At 42.7% G+C, this 20,534-nt stretch overlaps 1 protein-coding gene across 1 annotated transcript in view; it reads right to left on the bottom strand.

Moving 5' to 3' along the window:
- Positions 1–297: 297 nt before the first annotated feature.
- acaca (acetyl-CoA carboxylase alpha) overlaps positions 298–20,534 on the bottom strand; it is a 40,750-nt gene continuing 20,513 nt past the window's right edge. Inside the window, exons 29-54 of the mRNA XM_056284929.1 lie at positions 20,029–20,163; positions 19,752–19,854; positions 19,511–19,618; positions 19,334–19,390; positions 18,953–18,997; positions 17,627–17,668; positions 16,706–16,921; positions 15,616–15,771; positions 15,243–15,467; positions 13,812–13,967; positions 13,542–13,688; positions 12,107–12,376; positions 11,626–11,723; positions 11,342–11,462; positions 11,041–11,151; positions 7,859–8,002; positions 7,627–7,747; positions 6,632–6,728; positions 6,329–6,425; positions 6,090–6,225; positions 5,833–6,010; positions 5,628–5,740; positions 4,771–4,925; positions 3,284–3,454; positions 1,194–1,330; positions 298–1,035 (exon numbers count right to left, since the gene is read on the bottom strand). Coding sequence (XP_056140904.1) covers positions 906–1,035; positions 1,194–1,330; positions 3,284–3,454; positions 4,771–4,925; positions 5,628–5,740; positions 5,833–6,010; positions 6,090–6,225; positions 6,329–6,425; positions 6,632–6,728; positions 7,627–7,747; positions 7,859–8,002; positions 11,041–11,151; positions 11,342–11,462; positions 11,626–11,723; positions 12,107–12,376; positions 13,542–13,688; positions 13,812–13,967; positions 15,243–15,467; positions 15,616–15,771; positions 16,706–16,921; positions 17,627–17,668; positions 18,953–18,997; positions 19,334–19,390; positions 19,511–19,618; positions 19,752–19,854; positions 20,029–20,163 — 3,469 coding nt within the window. The 3' untranslated portion in view covers positions 298–905. The remainder of the gene's footprint in view (positions 1,036–1,193; positions 1,331–3,283; positions 3,455–4,770; positions 4,926–5,627; positions 5,741–5,832; positions 6,011–6,089; positions 6,226–6,328; positions 6,426–6,631; positions 6,729–7,626; positions 7,748–7,858; positions 8,003–11,040; positions 11,152–11,341; positions 11,463–11,625; positions 11,724–12,106; positions 12,377–13,541; positions 13,689–13,811; positions 13,968–15,242; positions 15,468–15,615; positions 15,772–16,705; positions 16,922–17,626; positions 17,669–18,952; positions 18,998–19,333; positions 19,391–19,510; positions 19,619–19,751; positions 19,855–20,028; positions 20,164–20,534) is intronic.

Here is a 20,534-nt window from a genome sequence, read left to right as displayed (position 1 = left end):
TGTGTGTGTGTGTGTGTGTGTGTGTGTGTGTGTGTGTGTGTGTGTATGCCTGTACAAGTGTGCAAACTGTGGGTCTGATACCGGATACAACGTGAGGGAACAGTAGGCAGTAAAGTGCATTTAAACCAGCGTGTGTGTGTGTGTGTGTGTGTTACTTTTATTTTCACTGTGGCTTTGATGGGCAGGTTGCTACCCAATGCTCACCCTAGTGAGTGATACTTTGGCCTTAACTGCCTACACCTCTTCTGCCCAGCTCAAAAAGCAGGCGACCCCCCCCCCCACCACCACCACCACCACCAGTGTTCTGCCATGTTCCCTGTGTCTGATCTGTAATTAAGTGATCCCTTGTGTGCAAAACCCTCTTTCTTGCCATAACTTCAAGCAATGTTACAGTTGTTGAGATTGCCATTAAAACACTCACAAATACCGGCAGGGGTACCTTAAAAACTAAGGTGCATTTCAACACGATAACTAGATCCTGATGTTATTGCCGTGAAGTTTCCAGTTCATCAGGAGGCAATTGATTATCATAAAGCGTAAGGACCCCGACTTTGGCCAACTGTGTAAGTCTTCAAAACATTACATGTTAGCTATTGGTTATTTCTGGTCTCTGCTTTTGTCATTTTTCAATTGCACTCAGATATAATATACACAAGCTGATCAATACTACACACACATTTAAGACATTTATAAAATGCTATCATTGACATCAGTCAACAGAACTCTTCCCCAGGTGAGAATCACTGCCAACAATTTCATCAGTAACCTGATGGTCACCATGGGACATCATGTTGGCTCCTGTGTTCCAGCTCATGTCCTGCTCAGGAGTCTAACCTCCCCTGGGTGCGATTTTAAGGTGGAGCTGGTGTTGATCCAGACATGGAAGTGGGGGAACAGGCTCCTCCCTAGGAGGAGGGAGCCGGGGTGTCCATGGTGGACAAGATACGCACCACCTCGGCTCGTTGTGTGGGTGATATATGCTGGGTCATGTGTACAATGGAGTCCATGGCAACCTCTGGATTGGCTTGGACAAGGCTGGGGACAAAGAGTGGGGTATAAGAAGAAACAAGAGGAAATTATCATGACAAAGATTGTTAAAAAACAATTACAACAAAAATAAAATAATATTACAAGTTTACAGGGTGATTTATACTGCAATACTGCAGCGCCAATGCATCGCTGAGAAAAGTCACCTGCGAATCTGCTTGAGGATGTGGTCTCTGCGGATGTACTTGATGTTCTCGTCAATGACTGACCTCGCACCCTCTTCCTCAGCCAGCTGTTTCTCCAGCCACTCTACCACCTCCTCATTACTATCCCACAAATAAGCCTGCACCATAGAACAGAACCAGGAGGAGACGGGGGTTAAGTAAGATTAAATGTATTGGGGAAAAAAGGGTGAAAATAAGCAAGCCTTACAGATCTACTTTGCATTTGATCAAGTGTATTTTGTTGCTGGAAAAAAAAAACATGACTACATCAGCTAATTATGCATCAATTATGGTATCAATGATGCAATGATATAAGCACTGATGTAAGCACCCAGATTTAGAATTATATGTGTTATACCAGCAGCTCTGCAGCTGCACAGCATATCCACTGTGCGTCATTTATCCATTGTAAATGCTTTATTTACCAACGTATCACTTAAGAAATTCCTCAAGCCCACTGGTGTTACCTATAGATTCGGTGAGATTTCTAAAATGAAAAGGATTAAAAAAAAAACTTTAAATAAACAAACAAGCCATTAAGCCACTTTTCTGGTCAGGAGAGAATAAAAAAAAAAATCTTGACCACAGTATAGGGCCCTGTTTTGTTTTGTTGACTGGACCTGACAGAAAAAAAAATTAGTATTCATGAGTACTAGCTTTTCTGATCCCAAACAAAGCCAGTCAGGGGGGCTTAGCAAAGATTCAGAGGGGAGGAGGTGTGGTTTTGTGGCATTTTATGAACACTTCTGCTTGAGGTCCACAAGAACATTTAATGCCCTTATTAATCATTTTTAATCTGTTTGCTTTTAATTAAGAAACAGCGTGTTGCTCTCCTATCTGCACGTGCCAGGGCTGTGATTAATTGTGGCTTAAGACAGCCAGTGCTGATTGGAGTAAAATATTGGCCAACAAGAGGGCCACTTCTTAGCAGTCCTCAAACGCTGCGCTGGCTTCCTGTCACCCCTGCAGCTAGATCTCCAAGTCCCAGGCTGGGCTGGGACAGACAGCATTTTCTCTGGGGGAGGTTTAGTTTCATTAACTACAGTATCAGTTCATCTATTTAATCAAGATAATTTAATGGGAATCCTTGCTACCTCTTTATCCAGCATCCCTTATGGTCAAGGAATGGGAACACAATAGTATTCTGGGCAAATCAATTCTGTGTTCACTACCAAGTGACCGGAAGGTGTTTGCGTCTAAGCACCATCTGCACACTAAAATTAGAAACCTATGAAGAAAAAAAGACACTAAAAGATCGGGCAGACTCTTGGGTGCAATACAACATGTGTTGAAGTTAACCGTCTCTGATTTATTGGCTGAGATTGACACTTGTTAAGCTTATTTTAGGTCATGATGATCTAGAGGCTTATACTTATGTTGTGCAACAGCTGAGCCGTTTGCTTGGCCCCTGATCTGATTGTAATTAATAAACTACGTGACTTATAAAGAAATGTGTTTCATCATTAAATGCTGGTCTGAAAAGAGCGAGGAAATATTCCTGGATACTGAAAGCTCCCCCCCCCCTTTTTTTTTTTCTTTCTCCCCAATTGTATCTAGCCAATTACCCCACTCTTCCAAGCTGCTCCACCCCCTCTGCCAATCTGGGGAGGGCTGCAGACTACCACATGCCTCCTCCGACACATGTGGAGTCGCCAGCCGCTTCTTTTCACCTGACAGTGAGGAGTTTCGCCAGGGAGACGTAGCATGTGGGAGGATCACGCTATCCCCCTCCTCCCCAAACAGGCACTCCGGCTGACCAGAGGAAGCGCTAGTGCAGCAGCCAGGACACATACCCACATCCGGCTTCCCACCTGCAGACACGGCCAATTGTGTCTGTAGGGACACCTGACCAAGCCAGAGGCAACACGGGGATTTGAACCAGAGAGCCCCGTGTTGGTAGGCAACGGAATAGACCACTATGTTACCCAGATATCCCACACTGAAAGCTTCTTAATTGTTTAAGGCAATAAGTAAATGAACAAGCCTTTTTTATTAAGGTTTCCTACAATACCATTCAGCTGAAGCTAAGTGTTATTTGTGTCAGGAGAGCCAAAAGGAGCAGCAGGCCTCACCTTGACAGCTCCCTCAGCCTCCACAAACCAGCGGCGCAGCATCGCCTGGATCTGGCCATCAGTCAGTTCGCTGTTGGCTGCATGGATCTTCCTCTTCACAGTGTCCTCTAGCAGCAGACGTCGCAGGCGCCAATAAAAGAACTGACGGGAAGTTTGCCATTCCAGGATATCCTGACAAACAAATGTTAATCATGAATGCCATTAACAGACATTTTCTTCGGAGGAGGAGTTTCTAAAAGGGAAACATTACTGAAATTCCACTGTAAAAGGTGTTCTTCCTATGTCATTGCAAAATTTATCTGTATTAACTTGAATTCAACCATGCTTTTCAGGTTCAGAAAATAAAGAGAAGACTTAACCCAAGATTCGTAAAATGTAACACTGAAACTACAGCTCTGGGGAAATAAATGACCGAAAACTAAAAATGTATGTGAACAAGAACATTTGTGGTGTGGAAAATAGCAAACATATTGCATGTAAATTATCAGAATTGGTTTTCTTGGCCAGATAAGTTTGCACCTACAAGAAATCTGACATGGTGTTACACATGCATTGCATAAGCCTGCAAATCAAATTCCTCTATTAACAACATTTAAGTACTTAAAAGCAGTGTGACATGACAGACTTAAGTCTCATTTACTCTGTTAGTGTACACAGATTAACCAGTCTTAGGCCATCATACTATTTGTAAAAGATGTATAAGATATAAAATTGGCCTGTTATAAACAAATGCTTCAAAATTAATAATTTTTAGTTCAGGTTTTCAAGAACCAGGAATAATTTCTCTTTTTTTATGATATTACAGAGAGTACTGCACTTGTATCTAAAGAGATTAATTGTAAATGATCCTGGGATGCTAATTAAACACTAGCTGCACTAGCATCAGTTACTATCAATTATCACCTCATGTATTGATGTATCATGCTGATGAGAAGAATGTAATGTTTACGGCACGGAAATTTGTTTTCCTTATATAGTTGCGCTTTAATAGTAACTCGGTCAAAATACACAAGCCTGCTTCCATTTTTGAAATAGCCGTAAGCTAATGTGAGCCACTAACAGTGTGTGTGCGTGTGTGTGCATGCGTGCGTGCGTGTGTGTGTGAGTGAAAAATGGGTCTAAGATGGGATGGGACGGGGCCTGCCTGAGGCTGCTCTGTGCTTGCTGAGGTGATTGACCAGGGTCATCAGAAGATAATTATGAAGACATGTCTCATAGCCTGAGTGAGATTGGAACATTATTCACCAGGCAGGTGCATCAGCCGCTAGACTGATACTGCCTTCTGGGCTTTGCAGGTTGGGTTATTCACATATCGCACATTTATAGCTCTGCATGTACAAGATATCATCAAAAACACCACACTTTGAAATGTACACACGTCGAAGAAAGGCCGTAATCGCCACACTCCCCCTGCCCTCTGTTCTGATACGATCTGCTTTGATCATGACTGCGAAGAGGAGAATTTTCACATTGCACACAGCGCTCACCGTGATAACGCCCTTCTCCTGCATGCGGCCCGGAGTATCATGGAGGTCAGCAAACTGCACAGCCACCTGGTGGTAGATTGGCAGGAGAAACTCCTCACGCTCTTTCAGCTTGGTCTCTAGCTCCTTACGGTCAGCAGGACTCAGCTCTGGAGTGCCTGTTGGAAGAACATGAAGTTATAGTGAAATAATGTACTACTGCAATCTTCATAGAACCCAGATCAAGGACTGAGTTATGTTTATTTTGTTCTATGTAGATGCCAAAAGGGCTTGGAAGAATTAAAGCTGTCCACCTCTCTCACCAACATATCCATAGAATTTTTGAGGGGACTTCCCTTTTCATAATATGACCATCAGTGTGCAATTCTGAATTAGTTCCTGGTAACAGCATTTTGGTTTATTCCTCTCTTGAACCCCTGGCTGTTGTCAAGAGAGACTGACTTCTGTCAATTCCAATCAGTAAACCCTCTACACACCCTTAGTCCCACCTCACCTTCCATTCCCCTAGTTCACCTAAAGCCCCCAACATAGCATTGGCAACCCACTCCTGTGAGCCCAGAGGAAAATCAATAGGCTGAGCAGGGGGAGACAGGAGAGCCGCTGATTGATTTGAGCCTGCTGTGATTGACACATCTCCCGTGGGGAGTGCAGCGATGATGATACAATCAACCTCAGATAAAGAACAAGAGTGACAGCGCACATGCTCCCACCTGATGTATTGCTCTTTTGACCGAGAGAGGATGGGAGAGGAAAAGTGACACTAAGACTGAGAGAGTGAGAGAGAGATGGGGGGGGGGGGCAGAAATGACACAGACCCCATTTAGGACTAGAGGAGTGAATATTAAAGCTGGAAGACTCACCCAGTTTTTCGGCTAGGCCCGTGTAGACAGGGTCTACTCTCCTCATGGTCTTCACCAAGTCTTTCCTCCTAAATTTGATCTCCACCGTTCCCTCAGGCTCTAGCACTCCACCTCTAGAGAGAAGAGGTGGTGGAAGGAAATGTAGGCATACACAGGCTGCATCTCTGAGATGTTAGTGTGCCGTGCTGTGATTCACCTGACTCACCTGCTGTCCTTGTCAGCATACATCTCCATGTGGCGAGGGTTTATGGTTGGATCTATGACCACCCAGGAGCCTCCCCTCAACTCAGCCTGGGGAGGAATATAGACCAGCACCGGCTGCTGGTACTCCCTCAACCCGTCCACGATGTAGGCTCCGAACTTCAACACCTGGTCGTACATGTCTGAGAGGAGAATGCATTTCATGAGAGGGAGTGAATAAAGTAAAAGTCATATATTGATTGAGTTGGACTCATGAGGTACCTTTCATTCCCCCAGAGAATCCCCTCCAGTTGGCAAATACAATGAGTGGCAGGCCTTCTCTGTTGAGGTCCTTGATGGCCTGGGCTGTTTTAAATGCAGAATCGGGGAACCACACCTGGCCTGCCTGCTGGATGATCTGAAAGACACAACATAGAAAATCAATAGCAATCATCACTACCTACATGCGTGTATAGGTTCACTTCACAAACACTTGCATATATGGACTGAGCGACGCTTACCTTGGCCTCAGAATCTAGATTGGCGGGATCAGCTGGGATTGACAGCTCTACCGATCTGGTTTCCACAGCAACCACTCCAGTCGGTATCCCACCCAGTCTTTGAGGAAAGGTCAGTCACAATTCAGTACATACCAAGACACACTAAGTACATTTTAGAATGTGCATACATGTAGCATTTTTACTTTATTTCTAAAAGTATCACACAAATAATATTATCATCTTAAGTATATAGATTTTTTTTAATGTATTAAATTTATTGAGAAAAATCTGGGTTTAGTGTGCGGCATGGAAACATTCACTAACCTGGCTCTGCCCACCACCACACTCTGTGCCCATGGCTGCATGATCTCCATGAAAGAGCCATGATCGAAGAAACCACTCTGCCATGAACCCTTAGGTGCTATATGTATACATAGAGAAAGAAGGAAGGGCAGGGGGACAGAGAGAGTATGAAGAGAAGAAAGCAAGCACACCCAAAACTGAATTTTGCTTGCGAGCAGATTCTTAACTAAATCAGAAGCAATTTCTATTTTTCTCCAGTAAATACATCTGCCCCTTCTATAGTCTCTTATTATACAGTGCTGTCATCTCCATGCAGTTGGAGATTGTGTATTTTTCACCTGGAATCTGTGATCTTGGCAGAGGCCATGATGGATGACTGTATATAAACAGCCTTGCTCAGCTCTTTGGCTGCCTGCAGACTGAAAGCAACACGCTCAGCCTATGAGGTTACCATTCAATTAAGCCTCCCCACTCATCACCACCACAGACATGGGACGCCTTCCCATACCATCCCCTATCTCTGTTCTGCCCCGGGTTGTAATTACATTGATATGGAATCAGCTTGGTCCTGACCTGCTGTGTAAAACACACAGCATCCATTTTAGAGTCATCTCAATTCTAGCTGTGAAGGTGTGGTGTTGGTCTCAGTCTCTCCCTCTCCAACTTTATGATTAAGAATAAGGAACCTCCTTTTCTAATGGCTCGCTCCACTCATTATTCATCTTAACTCTTGACCTGGGGCATTTTGCGCCTACAATAGTAACACCTCATGTTTACCACTAAATGACATGTATACAACATATAAATGGCCTGACTTCGCACAAGCACTGATGTAGCATTTATGTGGATGGAAAAGATTTGAAGGAAGTGAAGTGAGCGAGAGTGATAAAGTAAATTAGTGGAAAAACAGCAAGGCTGGCAGATCATCATTTTTGTCTTTTTTTTCCCCCAGAAAACTAAATAGGGTTTAGTTTATCTTGATTTCTTTGGTGGTTGACAGTGTTACAGTCACGTACTCTGGCTGGGACGTCCGGCCAACATCCAGCGAGGGTCATAGGGTGCCTTGGTGGGCACAAACTCCACCAGCCGGTCTATGGGATCCTTGGTGTTGAGGATGGGCACTGGACTGGATTTGCACTGAGGGAAGGAACATTTTCACAACCATATATAAAACATGGGTGTAAAGATTAAGAGAAGTTGTAAAGGAGACAATACAATCATTTTAAACATGACAACTGTAATCATTACCATGGGCACGTAGGAAAGCCACTGCAGCAGAGTGAAGACTCCTTCGAAGTCATCGCAGACAGTACTGTGGGTCACACCATTGTTGTGCATGATTTGAATTCCACCAAGTTGGTTGTTTGATGTGTACACTTCTCTGCCAAGCACCTGCAGGGAAAACAAGGCCAAAATATTGATTTTTTTTCCTTCATTTTTTTTTATTCAAATAAATAAATAAATAAAATCTTTCTTCACTCCAGCCACGAATTACCATAAATATGACTATGGCTTATAGGCGTATTCAGTAGGGATATTCAGGACTTTACAAGGCTCCTCTATAGATAATCCAGGGCTCTACTGCAGGCAGCCAAGCTAATCCAGCCTTTGTGTTTTGGCACCTTGGCGGAGAATAGAGGATGTTGTCACTGGGCCGGTGGTCCTGGAAGCTGTGGATCAATGAGATCCCTCACACAGACACAGATACGCCGGGGGACAGCAGGGACCCTGCCACTACATGGCCCAACTGCCCTGTCAATATTGTTGATCGGCAGCCAGGGATCTCTCTATCACAGTGGTCACAAGAGGCTAGCAGCACCTGCCACTCTGCTTTGGGTTATTTGTAACAGATGGAGTGAATTAACACCTGCCCTTTTTCTTCTCGGACACTCTATTCACACATTCGATCGACTTTAACATCTTCTTGCACACTTCCCTGTACCTTTTCTTTTAACTCAAACAAACACACACACACACAATAGGCGGAGGTTATTATCAGTATGGAGGCCATAGAACTGCTCCAAAAGGCTTCTGTGGCTGCCTAACATATACATAAAATAGTACTCCCACTACACCCTCTTTTTTCCCTTCTTCTTACTTTCTTTCTTTCTTAAAATAAATAAATAAATAAATACAAATCAGTGGCCAGGAACAGGTGGCAAGCATTCATAATTCGCCGCTTAAAAGAAAAGAAAAAAAAAAGAAAGAAAAAGAAAACAGAGAGGAGTTCTAGCCTTACCCTCAGCTCTCGTCTATTCGGCCATCATTTACTTTCTTTATTACCATTAATGGTTATGTATCTGGCCACAAATCTAGGGCACTCTCCTAAAGCTGTCAGGACAGCCTGCGGCCCCAGGAAGCATTGCAGTCACCTTGACATACACAAACCCCCTGTGCCTCTGGCCACTGCCGCCTTCATTAAGATTCCACAGCAGAAAGCAGAGAGAGAGAGAACAAGAGAGAGACAGACAGACAGACAGACAGACAGACAGACAGATAGACAGAGAGAGGCAGACAGAGACAGAGAGGCAGACAGACAAGACAGAGAGAGACACAGAGTGTGTGTGTGTGTGTGTGTGGAGTGGGGTTGGGTGGGGGATACTGGATGTAACGGCTCACTGGGGTATTTGTGCTAGTAGTTACTACCCAGTCCCCATAACAATCTGAGAGCATTTCCAGCAGCTAATGAAAGGATGATCTCTGGGTGCCAGCCAACTGCTCTCAATTAAGTTTCAGTTAATAGCCAAGAAACCACATGATGGACAAGAAGGGAAGAAAAAAAATGACCCATTTTTCTGTGGTGTTACTGATCAACTGAATACAGTTTCAAAATAGACACACTCCCAAGTGATTGCACGTAGTGGCCATCACTGCAATACATCTTCAACGTGCACCATAAATGACACATGATGGACTCGTGTCAGTAACCATTACTATGCTGCTATGCTCAAAAGTGGACCTATATAGCAGGGCGATTTAAAAGGAGGCTACCAGCAAAAAGCTGCAAATGGGTATGTCATCATTGATCCATTTTGCATGTTGTGGTCATGTTGTGATTTGTCATGCAATTTGGAATCGAGTCATGTTAATGCACTGACAAGGAGAGGAGATGAAGGCGAGTGAAACAAGAGGAGGTTAGTGATGCGCACTAACATGAACAACCACACGTACACACAAGCAATCGCAACGACACACACACACACACACACACACACACACACACACAAAAAACAATCTGCCTCAGCAAAACTTTCATTTTGATTAGAGACAAATGATATGGGTGTCTCAAGCTGCAGCCTCCGGCATGCCATGCTATTTCTATGCAAATAACAACTTCACAGTTCTCTTTCAATTATTCCACTATGAGTGGCAGGCAGGCCTGTGGCTGGGATTGAAAAGGAATCCTAGTAGAACAGGACAAGGCAGAAGAAGGCCTGATCACTGAGCTGGAACAAGCACACATTGAAACTGTTGAACACAATTATAATTTCTTTTCTTCGATTTAGACATCATTCTGCTTTGGTGTTTTGCTACTTCAGAGAGCAACATCTGCTGCTGTTTACTTTGTCAAAAATGGAAGAACAGATCTGTCCCAGAGCCGTCCCAAATGCAAAATGAATACACAAGCACACGCGGTTCCTTCTCAGATCCCTTAAGATGGGTCTGTAATGGTTCAAGTTTTTTTAGCAGCACACTCAAAATGCTTAATGTCAAAGGAAAACATAATCCTATGCACTGATATGCTGTACCTAAACATTCTGATGACAGAATAAATACTTAATTTACAATATAGAACCAAAAGAAACTGTCAACAACTGCATGTCTACCTAATAGAGTTATAGATCTTTTTGCAAGGCACAACACATGCCTTTAATGAAATCTAGGCACTTTTCTTATTCTCGGTGGTATATTTCTTTGCTATAATAACAAATGAAAAATGGTTTGAAAGGCTATATGTTGAAAATAAGTGCCAAGTTGACATGTGTGCACAAAAAGAAAAAAAAAAGAAAGATCAAACGAGTAAAAATATGATGGAACACTGTCAGTGCTCTGTACAGGACGCATTTGGGACATTTACCAACACAGACCCAGTATAGACAGCAACACTGATAAGATCGTCTTCATTGTGAGAGACCAGAGGTCAGTCCTCTCAAATTTTCCGAACATGAATAACATGACCAAGGATTAAATGTTAAAACAAAATTCCCTATTGAAATATGGATGTAGAAAAGATGCAACAACAACCAAACAATAAAGTCATGACTGTCGGAGCACAGAACAAAAAAGACAGCAAAAAGTAAGCTTTTCACTTTTAATGTGGTAAACCATAATGTACACTAGTTCATTAGTGCTATTAAGAGGAAGCACACGGACACAAAGTTAAAATGAATGAACGTCTTGACCCAGTACATTTCAGTCCATGAGTGTACCTTATTGAGAGCTCCAGCTCCAGTAAGGATGATGTGTGAGTTGTCCACCTGAATGGTACGCTGACCCAGCCTCACCAGGTACGCCCCAATCCCTATGGCTCGACATGTGACCTACAGAGCAAGACCACCAATTTAAGCAACTGCAAAGACATACAATGAAACCACAACTAAAACAAAACACATAGGTCTGATACATTCAAATTATAGGATTACTTAGATGTCATGTAACAAAGGACTCGGCCTATGTAAATGGCCATATGCATGAATGCAATTTGCCTAAGTGTGGGCACTTTCACCTTACCAGGTTCATGGTAATGACCTCCTCATAAGCTAAAGAGGTCTCTCCGGCAATCATCCCAGACCCCTTCAGGTTCTCCACGCCCAGCCCTTCCTCCTTCCCTATGATATCGGTGATCTTGTACCTGCGTGACCACGCATACATTCACTCACGTTAGATTGGACTGTTCCAGCCTCTCAGCTTTGTGATGACATAACCGCTTTGGTCTTATTAGCTTTACAGCATACAGCGGCTTCATTTCATAGAAACCAGTAAACCAAGGTTTAGTTTAGCAGCTAAGGATGCACCTGGACTCTCCCTCATCCTCCACATGCTCGCAATGCACCGAGTTAAGGGCTGAAACCTTCTTGTAATCCTGAGGAGTAAGGTAGAGGTACTTGAAACCCTGGGGGGGGGGAGAGAGATAGACAATGACAGTTTAATTAAGAACGGACTGAGATAGTGGTGCATAACACATCAGCACACCATGCAGGAGATAACAAATCTTATGACAGGCTATCATGAAATTTAACAGTTTTGTTCTGGAATAAAGATACAACTCTTGGAAAAATAACTAACTAAATAAATAAAAATACAATATAAATTAAATGGGGGGAGTGAAGGACACGTAACATGATTACTGTTAAACTTTTGAGCTAGTAATAAATACACTATGGAGGACAGAACCTGTATTTTTGCAAACTGCAAAAAACTGTAAATTGATATCTAAAATGTTAAAATGAACTCCAGTAATACATTATTGCTATATTGTTATTACTGCTGGCTGACCTTGTACGGGTCAGCTGGATCCTGCCACGCCACATGAAACATGTGTCGGATTTCTTCTGCCAGGCCGATACGGGCACCGCTGTTAGCCGCAATGTAAATGCGAGGGATGCCGCTCTCTCGTGCCATCTCGGAGGCTTGCAAAAAGAGCACGTCCTCCTGTGGCCCAAATGACCCGATTTTGTGTGTGATGTCATTGCTGATCACGATGATCTCCCGTCCCGCTGGGTACTCTGGAGTCCGCAGTGTCATCCGCCAAGCCACCATACCGATCTAGAAGGGGCGTGTATTTTAGAAAATTAAGATTTAAATGACTTTCATGAAAACCAATTTCCATAACGGCTGTATTGTAAACACTGTCTGAGAAAAGAATTCGATTATTTTTTATTTTTTTTTGCAATTTTGGATGGTATTTTGCCCAATTATATATAGTGTTGCGTGGGGTGTGATTGAGGATGAGGTACTGCATAGGATGTGAGATGATTTCAAATCCGTTTCAAGCACATGGTTGTATATCTTACAACCATAAAAAAAAAGACGTGCGCTTTTTTCTCAAAACATTTTCATTTCAAAATGATGCATCAAGTCTTGAAGCCTTTATACTAAACAATAATGGGGTGTCAAACAGTTATTCAACGAGACAGCCGAAGAGGCACAGAGACACCTACAGAAGGGAAGAGACATTGCACATTTCAAAAGGTGTTGGGACTCCAAAGATATAATAAAAAGGTAAAAGTAAGGTTTTATTTTTTTCCTGGAGAGATTTGAAATATATGTACCATGCTATGTGTTGAACTTTACTTTAATTCCTCATGTCAATAGTTATTTTCTCAATTTCTGTGTCACTGACAATTTCATAGAACAAGTCTAGTCTGGCTATGCTACAACATAGAGCACAAAAGAGTTTCATTATGTTTAGTTGGACATTGTTGGAAACCTATTCCCCCCAACAAAAATATCGAACCACCCCCCCCCTTTTCCTCCGAATTGTACTTGGCCAATTACCCTACTCTTCCGAGCCATCCCGGTCGCTGCTTCACCCCCTCTGCCGATCCGGGGAGGGCTGTAGACTACCACGTCTCCTCTGATACATGTGGAGTCACCAGCCGCTTCTTTTCATCTGACAGTGAGGAGTTTCGCCAGGAGGATGTAGCGCATGGGAGGATCACGCTACTCCCCCTCCCCCCTGAACAGGCATCCCGACTGACCAGAGGAGGCGCTAGTGCAGCGACCAGGACACATACCCACATCTGGTTTCCCACCCTCAGACACAGCCAATTGTGTCTGTGGGGATGCCCGACCAAGCCGGAGGTAACACAGGGATTCGAGCCGGAGATCCCCGTAGGCAACGGAATAGACCGCCACGCCACCCGGACACCCTATAACAAACCACCTTTGATATGACATTTTGTCATATTAAAAATAAATAAATCCCCACCTCATTGCCTCCAGGGAGCCGGTTCATCTGCACCAGCTGACCTTGGGGGTCGAGGACCAGTTCTGTGAAGGTGAGCAGCTCAGAGGGCAGAGGGCATTTGGGCAAATGGGCATAGGCATGGCTGGAGTGCCACAACTTCCTGAGAGCCTTGCAAAAGAAAGCACAATAAATTAAAGGAAATTAATAGATAAGTAAGTCATATATTTTTCGGCCATAAATAAGTACAATAGCAGTCACAAGGAATTAAATCCAAGCCATGAATTGCTTTACCTGTCTGAACATTTCCGGGAAGTCGTAGACATAGGTGGTTCCCAGGGACTGAGCCTGAAAACGTTTGGACTGCAACAGATCCTTGGTCACGTAGGGGGTATTGATGAGCATGCCATGCAAGGGGCCCTGCTTGTCACCGTATGCCTGGAACATGATCTGAACAAAGACAGACAGATGGAGGGTCACTTCTAAGACATACCGAGAAATTTAACAGCGTTGCCATTTACATTTCATGCGGTGTAACAATGAGATCAGTGAGAATCATGATCAAATATGTATAAGGAGCTCCAGGGCATTGGTGATATTTACTGCTACAACTGGGACTCTACGATCAGCTGTAACATGCCTGAGCATCACAGTAAGACATACATAGCCATTGTCGGGCCATTTAAATTGGCTTGGAAAACACAAAAGAAGTCATCTCTTGAACAAATAAAAATCTGTCTTTTTCCTCATGAGAATAACATAAGGCAGGCATTTTTAATATAAAAAGGAAATTCGGTCTTTTCCTGTAGCCACATTTGCTTCATGTGGACAGGGCAAGAACACACGCTCAGCTGCCCTTTGAGGTGAAGTATATTAAAATATTGGTGACAGCAGTACAGCCATACCTTGGGTTAACAGTATCTAGAAGATGAGACTCTTTATTCATATTTATATTCAGTATCATAAGAATAATAAGGGAATTGAACCCCCATTCCATAAACAAATAACATGAAAGACTAACATGGAAGGTGTCATGTCATGATCTCCTTAACTACCAATCATTTGCCCACCCAGTGAGATGTAATGGGTATGCTTTCCATTGCCATATTTTCCTTTTTTTTCTTTTTTTGGGGGGGGGGGGTTCCCCCTTTTTCTCCCCAATTGTACTTGGCCAATTACCCCACTCTTCCGAGCCGTCCTGGTTGCTGCTCCACCCTTTCTGCCGATCGAGGGAGGGCTGCAGACTACCACATGCCTCCACTGATACATGTGGAGTCGCTAGCCACTTCTTTTCACCTGACAGTGAGGCGTTTCACCAGGGGGATGTAGCGTGGGAGGATCATGCTACGCTACCCGGACTCCCCATTGCAATATTTTCAGCATTGCTACGCATGTGGAATGGAATGACGATGGAGGATAACTTACCTGTTCAGCTGTATGAAAAAAAAAATTACTGAAAGACTTGTTCACCAGTCTACAGATATAGGAGACATCATATAGGATCTCAGTTCCAATGTAAATAAGTCATACACAAAAATACTTTATATGTATTCTATACTGTTTAACCAAAATAGTAGTATCTGTTTTTGGCAATACAACAATGATTTCTGTATTGCATTCTTGGAGCTGAGCTTTCCTGGATGAAGCCCTTGCCTCTTATCTGTAACTGGAACAATGCCATGGGTGGTAAGTGGATGAAATGAGAGATGTGCAATATTGCCCCACCTGTCGATCTTTGGGCCCCACCTGTCCCGTCCGGGAATCAGTGACCTCCTTGTATAGGCTGATGTCCAGGTAGTAGCCTGACTCATTGGTTAGAAACAGTCGGATTGGGATCTGTTTGCCCGTGGGTGTCAGGCGGATGTTAATTTTCAGCTCGGCCTGCAGTACGCGCAGCTTCCACAGACGGCTGCCGTAACGCATCACCATGGAGCGTACAGACTCCTCGATCTGAGCACAGGTTCAAGGAAGAAAGGTTAATGAAGACAAATTAATGCACATCTCAATGTACAGTAGTGACGGTAACAAATGAAAAAATGAAATTAAAAGAGTGCTTCCAGCTTTGTGTGAATGTAATTATTGTAATTACTTCACTAACCTTTGATGGGTCCATGATGACTGTGGGTACAAAATTTAGGAAGATATGATTGCAGTCAGTTCGTACAGTGGTGTTGTTGAAGGCCACCTCCAACTCATCCATGGCTTCCAACAACAAACGCTCTGCCTCGTTGTGGAGGTACTCAAAGGAGGCCTCCTACAGAGGGGTCAAAAAGTGATACCGTTTTTGTGTCAGAATGTTGTTTATTCATTTCCCATGATTTCATAATTTCCCATGAGATGGTCAGTGACGAGCATCAAATATGACAAAACCATAGACACTGGTGTTCAGTTACTGCACAACAAACATGGCAACATATGGCCAGAAGGTGGCATTATAATTAAATGTCATACTTAAGAGGCCATACCGCCACTACATGTCCAGCTGACACAAAACCTGGAATACATATCTGGCAGGGTGTACTCTACAGCTATGTGATAGGCACTAATGGCCACCATATTAGATTTTCTGGTTTTAGATTTTCCATCATTGTGACATTTTTCTATCAATGGGTATGCACATTTGTATGTTATTGCCATGAAAATGGTGTAAAAGTCAAGGAAACTGAGACATGCTTGCTAGAGTCAAACCTGAACTACATATAACACGTGCTCTGAAGCCAAATAGTGAGATATTGCTTGTTTGTCCCCCTCCCCCCATCCATCCATCCCACTGAACTGGTAGATATCTGTCCCATCTGTCTCACCTGGTAGAGATGCCACCTACCGTTCAGGCAATTTCTACAACCCATACTCATCTCTCCATTTTGATATGAACCCTTTAACCCCCAATTGTGGATATACTCAATGATTTGCTCTGTACTTAACATAGCAAATACAATCAGGAGGAACACAATGTGTTGTGCAGAGGAGATGAAGGGCTTATAGTGTAATTGTGATTCCTTCTTATTAATAAAGAGAAACAGGCATAATATGATAATAGGAAAATTATGAAATCATTCAAAGAGAAATAACTGGAGTGTAAAATTATAATAAAAAAACAGACTGTAAAGAAAACAGTTAAAACTGTATGACTTTCACAAAAAAAAAAAACCACATCTTCCAAGTATCCCGTTTCTGTGGGTCCTCACCTTAGTGACTAAATCAGAGTGGCGGATGATGGCTCGCACAAAGAAACGGTAGTCTGTAACCTCCGTGCCCACCTCCACACGTGCGGCACCCAGGTATAGGTGCATTTTGTGGTTGGCACAAGGGATGGCAGTCAGGGCAAAATTGCGCATGCGGTTGAGCTCCAATTGGAAAGCCAGAGCTGGCTCCAAGTGGCGGTAAATTCTGTCCTCCTCAAACTAGGGACACAGGCGAGACATATACATCCAGCAATTATTGTTAATTCCACAACATGGGGTTTTTAGAAAAAAAAAAACCTGGACGTGAGACCTTTTACAAGTTAGGCTCTCCTCATCCATTAATGGAGCCAAAAGGGGTGTAGATTGGCAATTTCTGGGGCACTAAGTTGGTGTAAGAGTAGAAAGATGCCTGAAAGCCACATACTGCATTAAGTAAATTAAATTAAAGGCAAATTTGAACCTCAGAAGGCTGTTAATGGGTGTCATTTCTCTCAAATGGGAGACAAAATTAAATAGTTCATTACTTTAATTAGCTTTAGTGGTGCCATTGTAGTTAAAATACAGAGGGCAACTGAGAGCAGCCATCAGTGATCATGAAAGTGTGACTTTCAGTACCAACAGGAGGTGAGAAAGTTGGGTTCTTGTTTTTTTTTTTGCAAACATACCCTTGTGCTCAAAGGGCTCACCAAAATGAAACTTATATGAGACTTGATCTCGAACATGAGATAGTAATTAAGCCCCTCTGGGGATCAAAATAACCAGTTTCTGATAAGAAATGCTTATCAAAAAAGGCACGATAAGCATTTTTATCCTTTGGATAGAACTGTTTATTTCTTTGTGTGGGCCCACACTGACGTCACTATTGAATAATATCTGAAAGCGAGAGAGGTTTGACCCCATGGTGCATGGTATGTGGACACTCACTTTGTCTCTGGCGCGGAATGTGAAGAACTTGGGGAATTCTCTCTGTATGAAAGGGAGCAAGAAAAGAAAGAAAAAAGAGGAAACAGAGATAGCTCAAACATGAAGATATTGAGATAAACTGCAACATAACTTATGATTTAGACAAGCACCTTTGTTGCAAATGTAGCAGATCTTTTGGTTAGTGCAAGCAAAGAGCAGGCATTAAAATCACAAAGTTGATCAGACATGGACACGTCTTATTGAAAAGTAATCACTGTGGCTGAATACGGGGCCATGATGGACTCTGGTTGAATTGCTGCACCGCTGAGAGTAAAGCATTATCATGTGATCTTGAGACTTGTTATACATTCGGTGGCCCCTATGCTCCTTTAATGGTGCCATTTTCTGTGTAGCAAGGGAATCAGTGCATTTACTCCAAAGGCGTGCTCACATAATGATGGCAACACACGACATATAGAACACCATTCACCACACTAATGAATAAAACATTGCTCCTTTTCACCGAGGCATTAGAATTTCTGAGTATAGCCCGCTGGTTTTGTTTGATGTTAGGAGAGGTGTGGCACTTGCCATACAATACCAGACCAATTTTAGATACGCTCATCAACTCAAAGTCAATATAACAACGGTGATTGTGCACATATAGCAAATTGCATAATGACGGTGACACCATTGTGAATGATTATCTCTCATCAGGCCCTGTTGTCCTGTCAAAAGAAAATCAAAGATCTTTTGTCAATATGACGGCAAAGAGAACAGAACCTGGCACTTCCCCAAATCCTTCTGGAAGAAATTCCTGTCATTATGATGGCATTGAGTGCATTTTTTAAGAATGGATAAATCACGGATAAACACTTTTTGGTCCTTTATAGCTTAACGTCTGCAATATAAAACTGACAGTCACAATTAGGGGTTTCGCTTCTTTTGGGGAAACCCCATGCAAAATTACATGCACACATTGTGTTTAAAGACTTTTTTTTGTTTTGTTTTATTATTGTGTTTCTGGGAGTTCTCAGGAAAATGAGGAATATTTCCATTTCACTAATATTTCCTGTCTTAGCACAATGAGACAATGTTGAAACACAAGCAAGACAGTTATCTAAATCTCTATGAAACCATGATCGTTAATGAAAAAAAATCTCCTTGGATGGGTTTCTTGGAACAAAATTTTCTCAACTAGGTGGTCTACATCATCTGGGGTCCAGCACATGAAAGTTTGTGAGCCTCTGGTGTAAAGGAACCTTGGATAAAATGAATTCTGTACACTGCAAGCTAACAAACTGAAAGAAGCCATTAGGCTTCATTCCCATCCTCTTCTCTACTCACATGAAATCTTTGGTCCACCTCACAGTTAACCTGCTTCCTGAAATCCTGTCAGCACCAATGTAGCAAAAGGAAAACATGGAGAAAGCGACAGAGACAGTTTAAAGAGGGCAAAACAGCCAAAGTTGAAATGAAAATTATCAGATATTACATAAATAATTTCAAAATGTGATTGCATAGAAGAAAATTACCATAAATATTGATAATAGAATTAGTTCAATTGTAATTCAGTAGTAATTCAATTAAAATAAATAATCTTGATCATAATTGTCACTCAAATAAGCTTTGATAATGTTATTCACATTAAAATAATTTGTGAAAGGCATGAAAGCAGCTTTGGAGCAAACAGCATTTGCAAAACATGACCAGACGGCAAGTGCTCACCTTCTGGGCCACTAGGAAAGTTAGTCTACGGATGCCATGCTCAAACAGCAAGGATTTCTGGGATTGAAGAGAGACAAAAATGAGCAGATGAGAAGATCTCTCCAGGTAATCTCAGACCTATATAACTCTGAGCTGAAAGGTAGGTAAATTGGGGCTATGTTAAGGAGCTGCTCTGACCTTTGACTGAGTGAATTCCCTGAACATGGCTGCTAAACCATCATCATCAATGTCGCTGTCGGTCTTTATGGCCACATTCAGGATATGGATAGGCTCATCCTGAATACTCTGAGGGATAAAGTAAACCAAAACATAATACCAGAGAACTCATAACCACGTGTATAAATATCACTTTTAGAATGTATAGTTTACATGATATATCTCAATACAATATCTCAGTACAGTGCTCCCTGATGCCAACCTTGTTGTCCTCTTCTCCATAGAGGACAGGGTTGCCTCCTTCTGGGAAGGTAGGACTGGGGGGAGGCGAGTCAGAGAAGCAGCTCAACACATCTGTAATGTTCCTGTGAAGAAAAGCAGGTGAAATAATAGTTGGGCCCATAGTTCATATATGCAAATTATGTACATCATTAAGGAAAATGTTCTCTCTGTACAGGAAAACCCAGAGAGGCACTACCAAAACAATGTACCAACAGAACCAAATTTTGTTTGAAAGGTAGTTTAAGCAAAGAACTGACTTAGTGAACTCTTGAAAGGAGCGGAAAGAGACCATGGCTCCCATGCGTTGACAGGGTGGAGTAAAGGAGGTATCAAGCAGCACATCACTCACGTGCACCATGCCGTAGTGGTTCAGGTTGGACGAGAAGGACATCCTGCAATGCCAGCACAGATGATGATTACTATGAGGGGTCCACGGTGCTGTTGTAGGCTACCCATTCAGTGACCCTTCCACCTTCACCTTTACAAAGCCCTCAATGTGTTTTGGATCCCTCAGCTCAAATTCAGTTATGAGATGTTGGGATACATAGCATTCTGACTCCCCATTCATCCATATGCTAGTGTGCATGGGAACATGTGAGTGTTTTACTTGGAAAACAACTTCCACAGGTATTGGCTGCAAAGATATCCATGGCACATTTGACTTTTTGTGAATGAGAGTCAGAATAGGATAAAAGTGCGGAAAAAATGACAGAAAATTACTCAGACTTGTGTTCACTGAAAATAGTTACAAAAGATTAAGAGA

Source organism: Lampris incognitus, chromosome 8, assembly GCF_029633865.1.
Source record: "Lampris incognitus isolate fLamInc1 chromosome 8, fLamInc1.hap2, whole genome shotgun sequence".
NCBI lineage: Eukaryota > Metazoa > Chordata > Actinopteri > Lampriformes > Lampridae > Lampris > Lampris incognitus.
The sequence above is the reverse complement of the archived record's forward strand: the minus strand, read 5'-3'. Positions and strand labels throughout refer to the sequence as shown.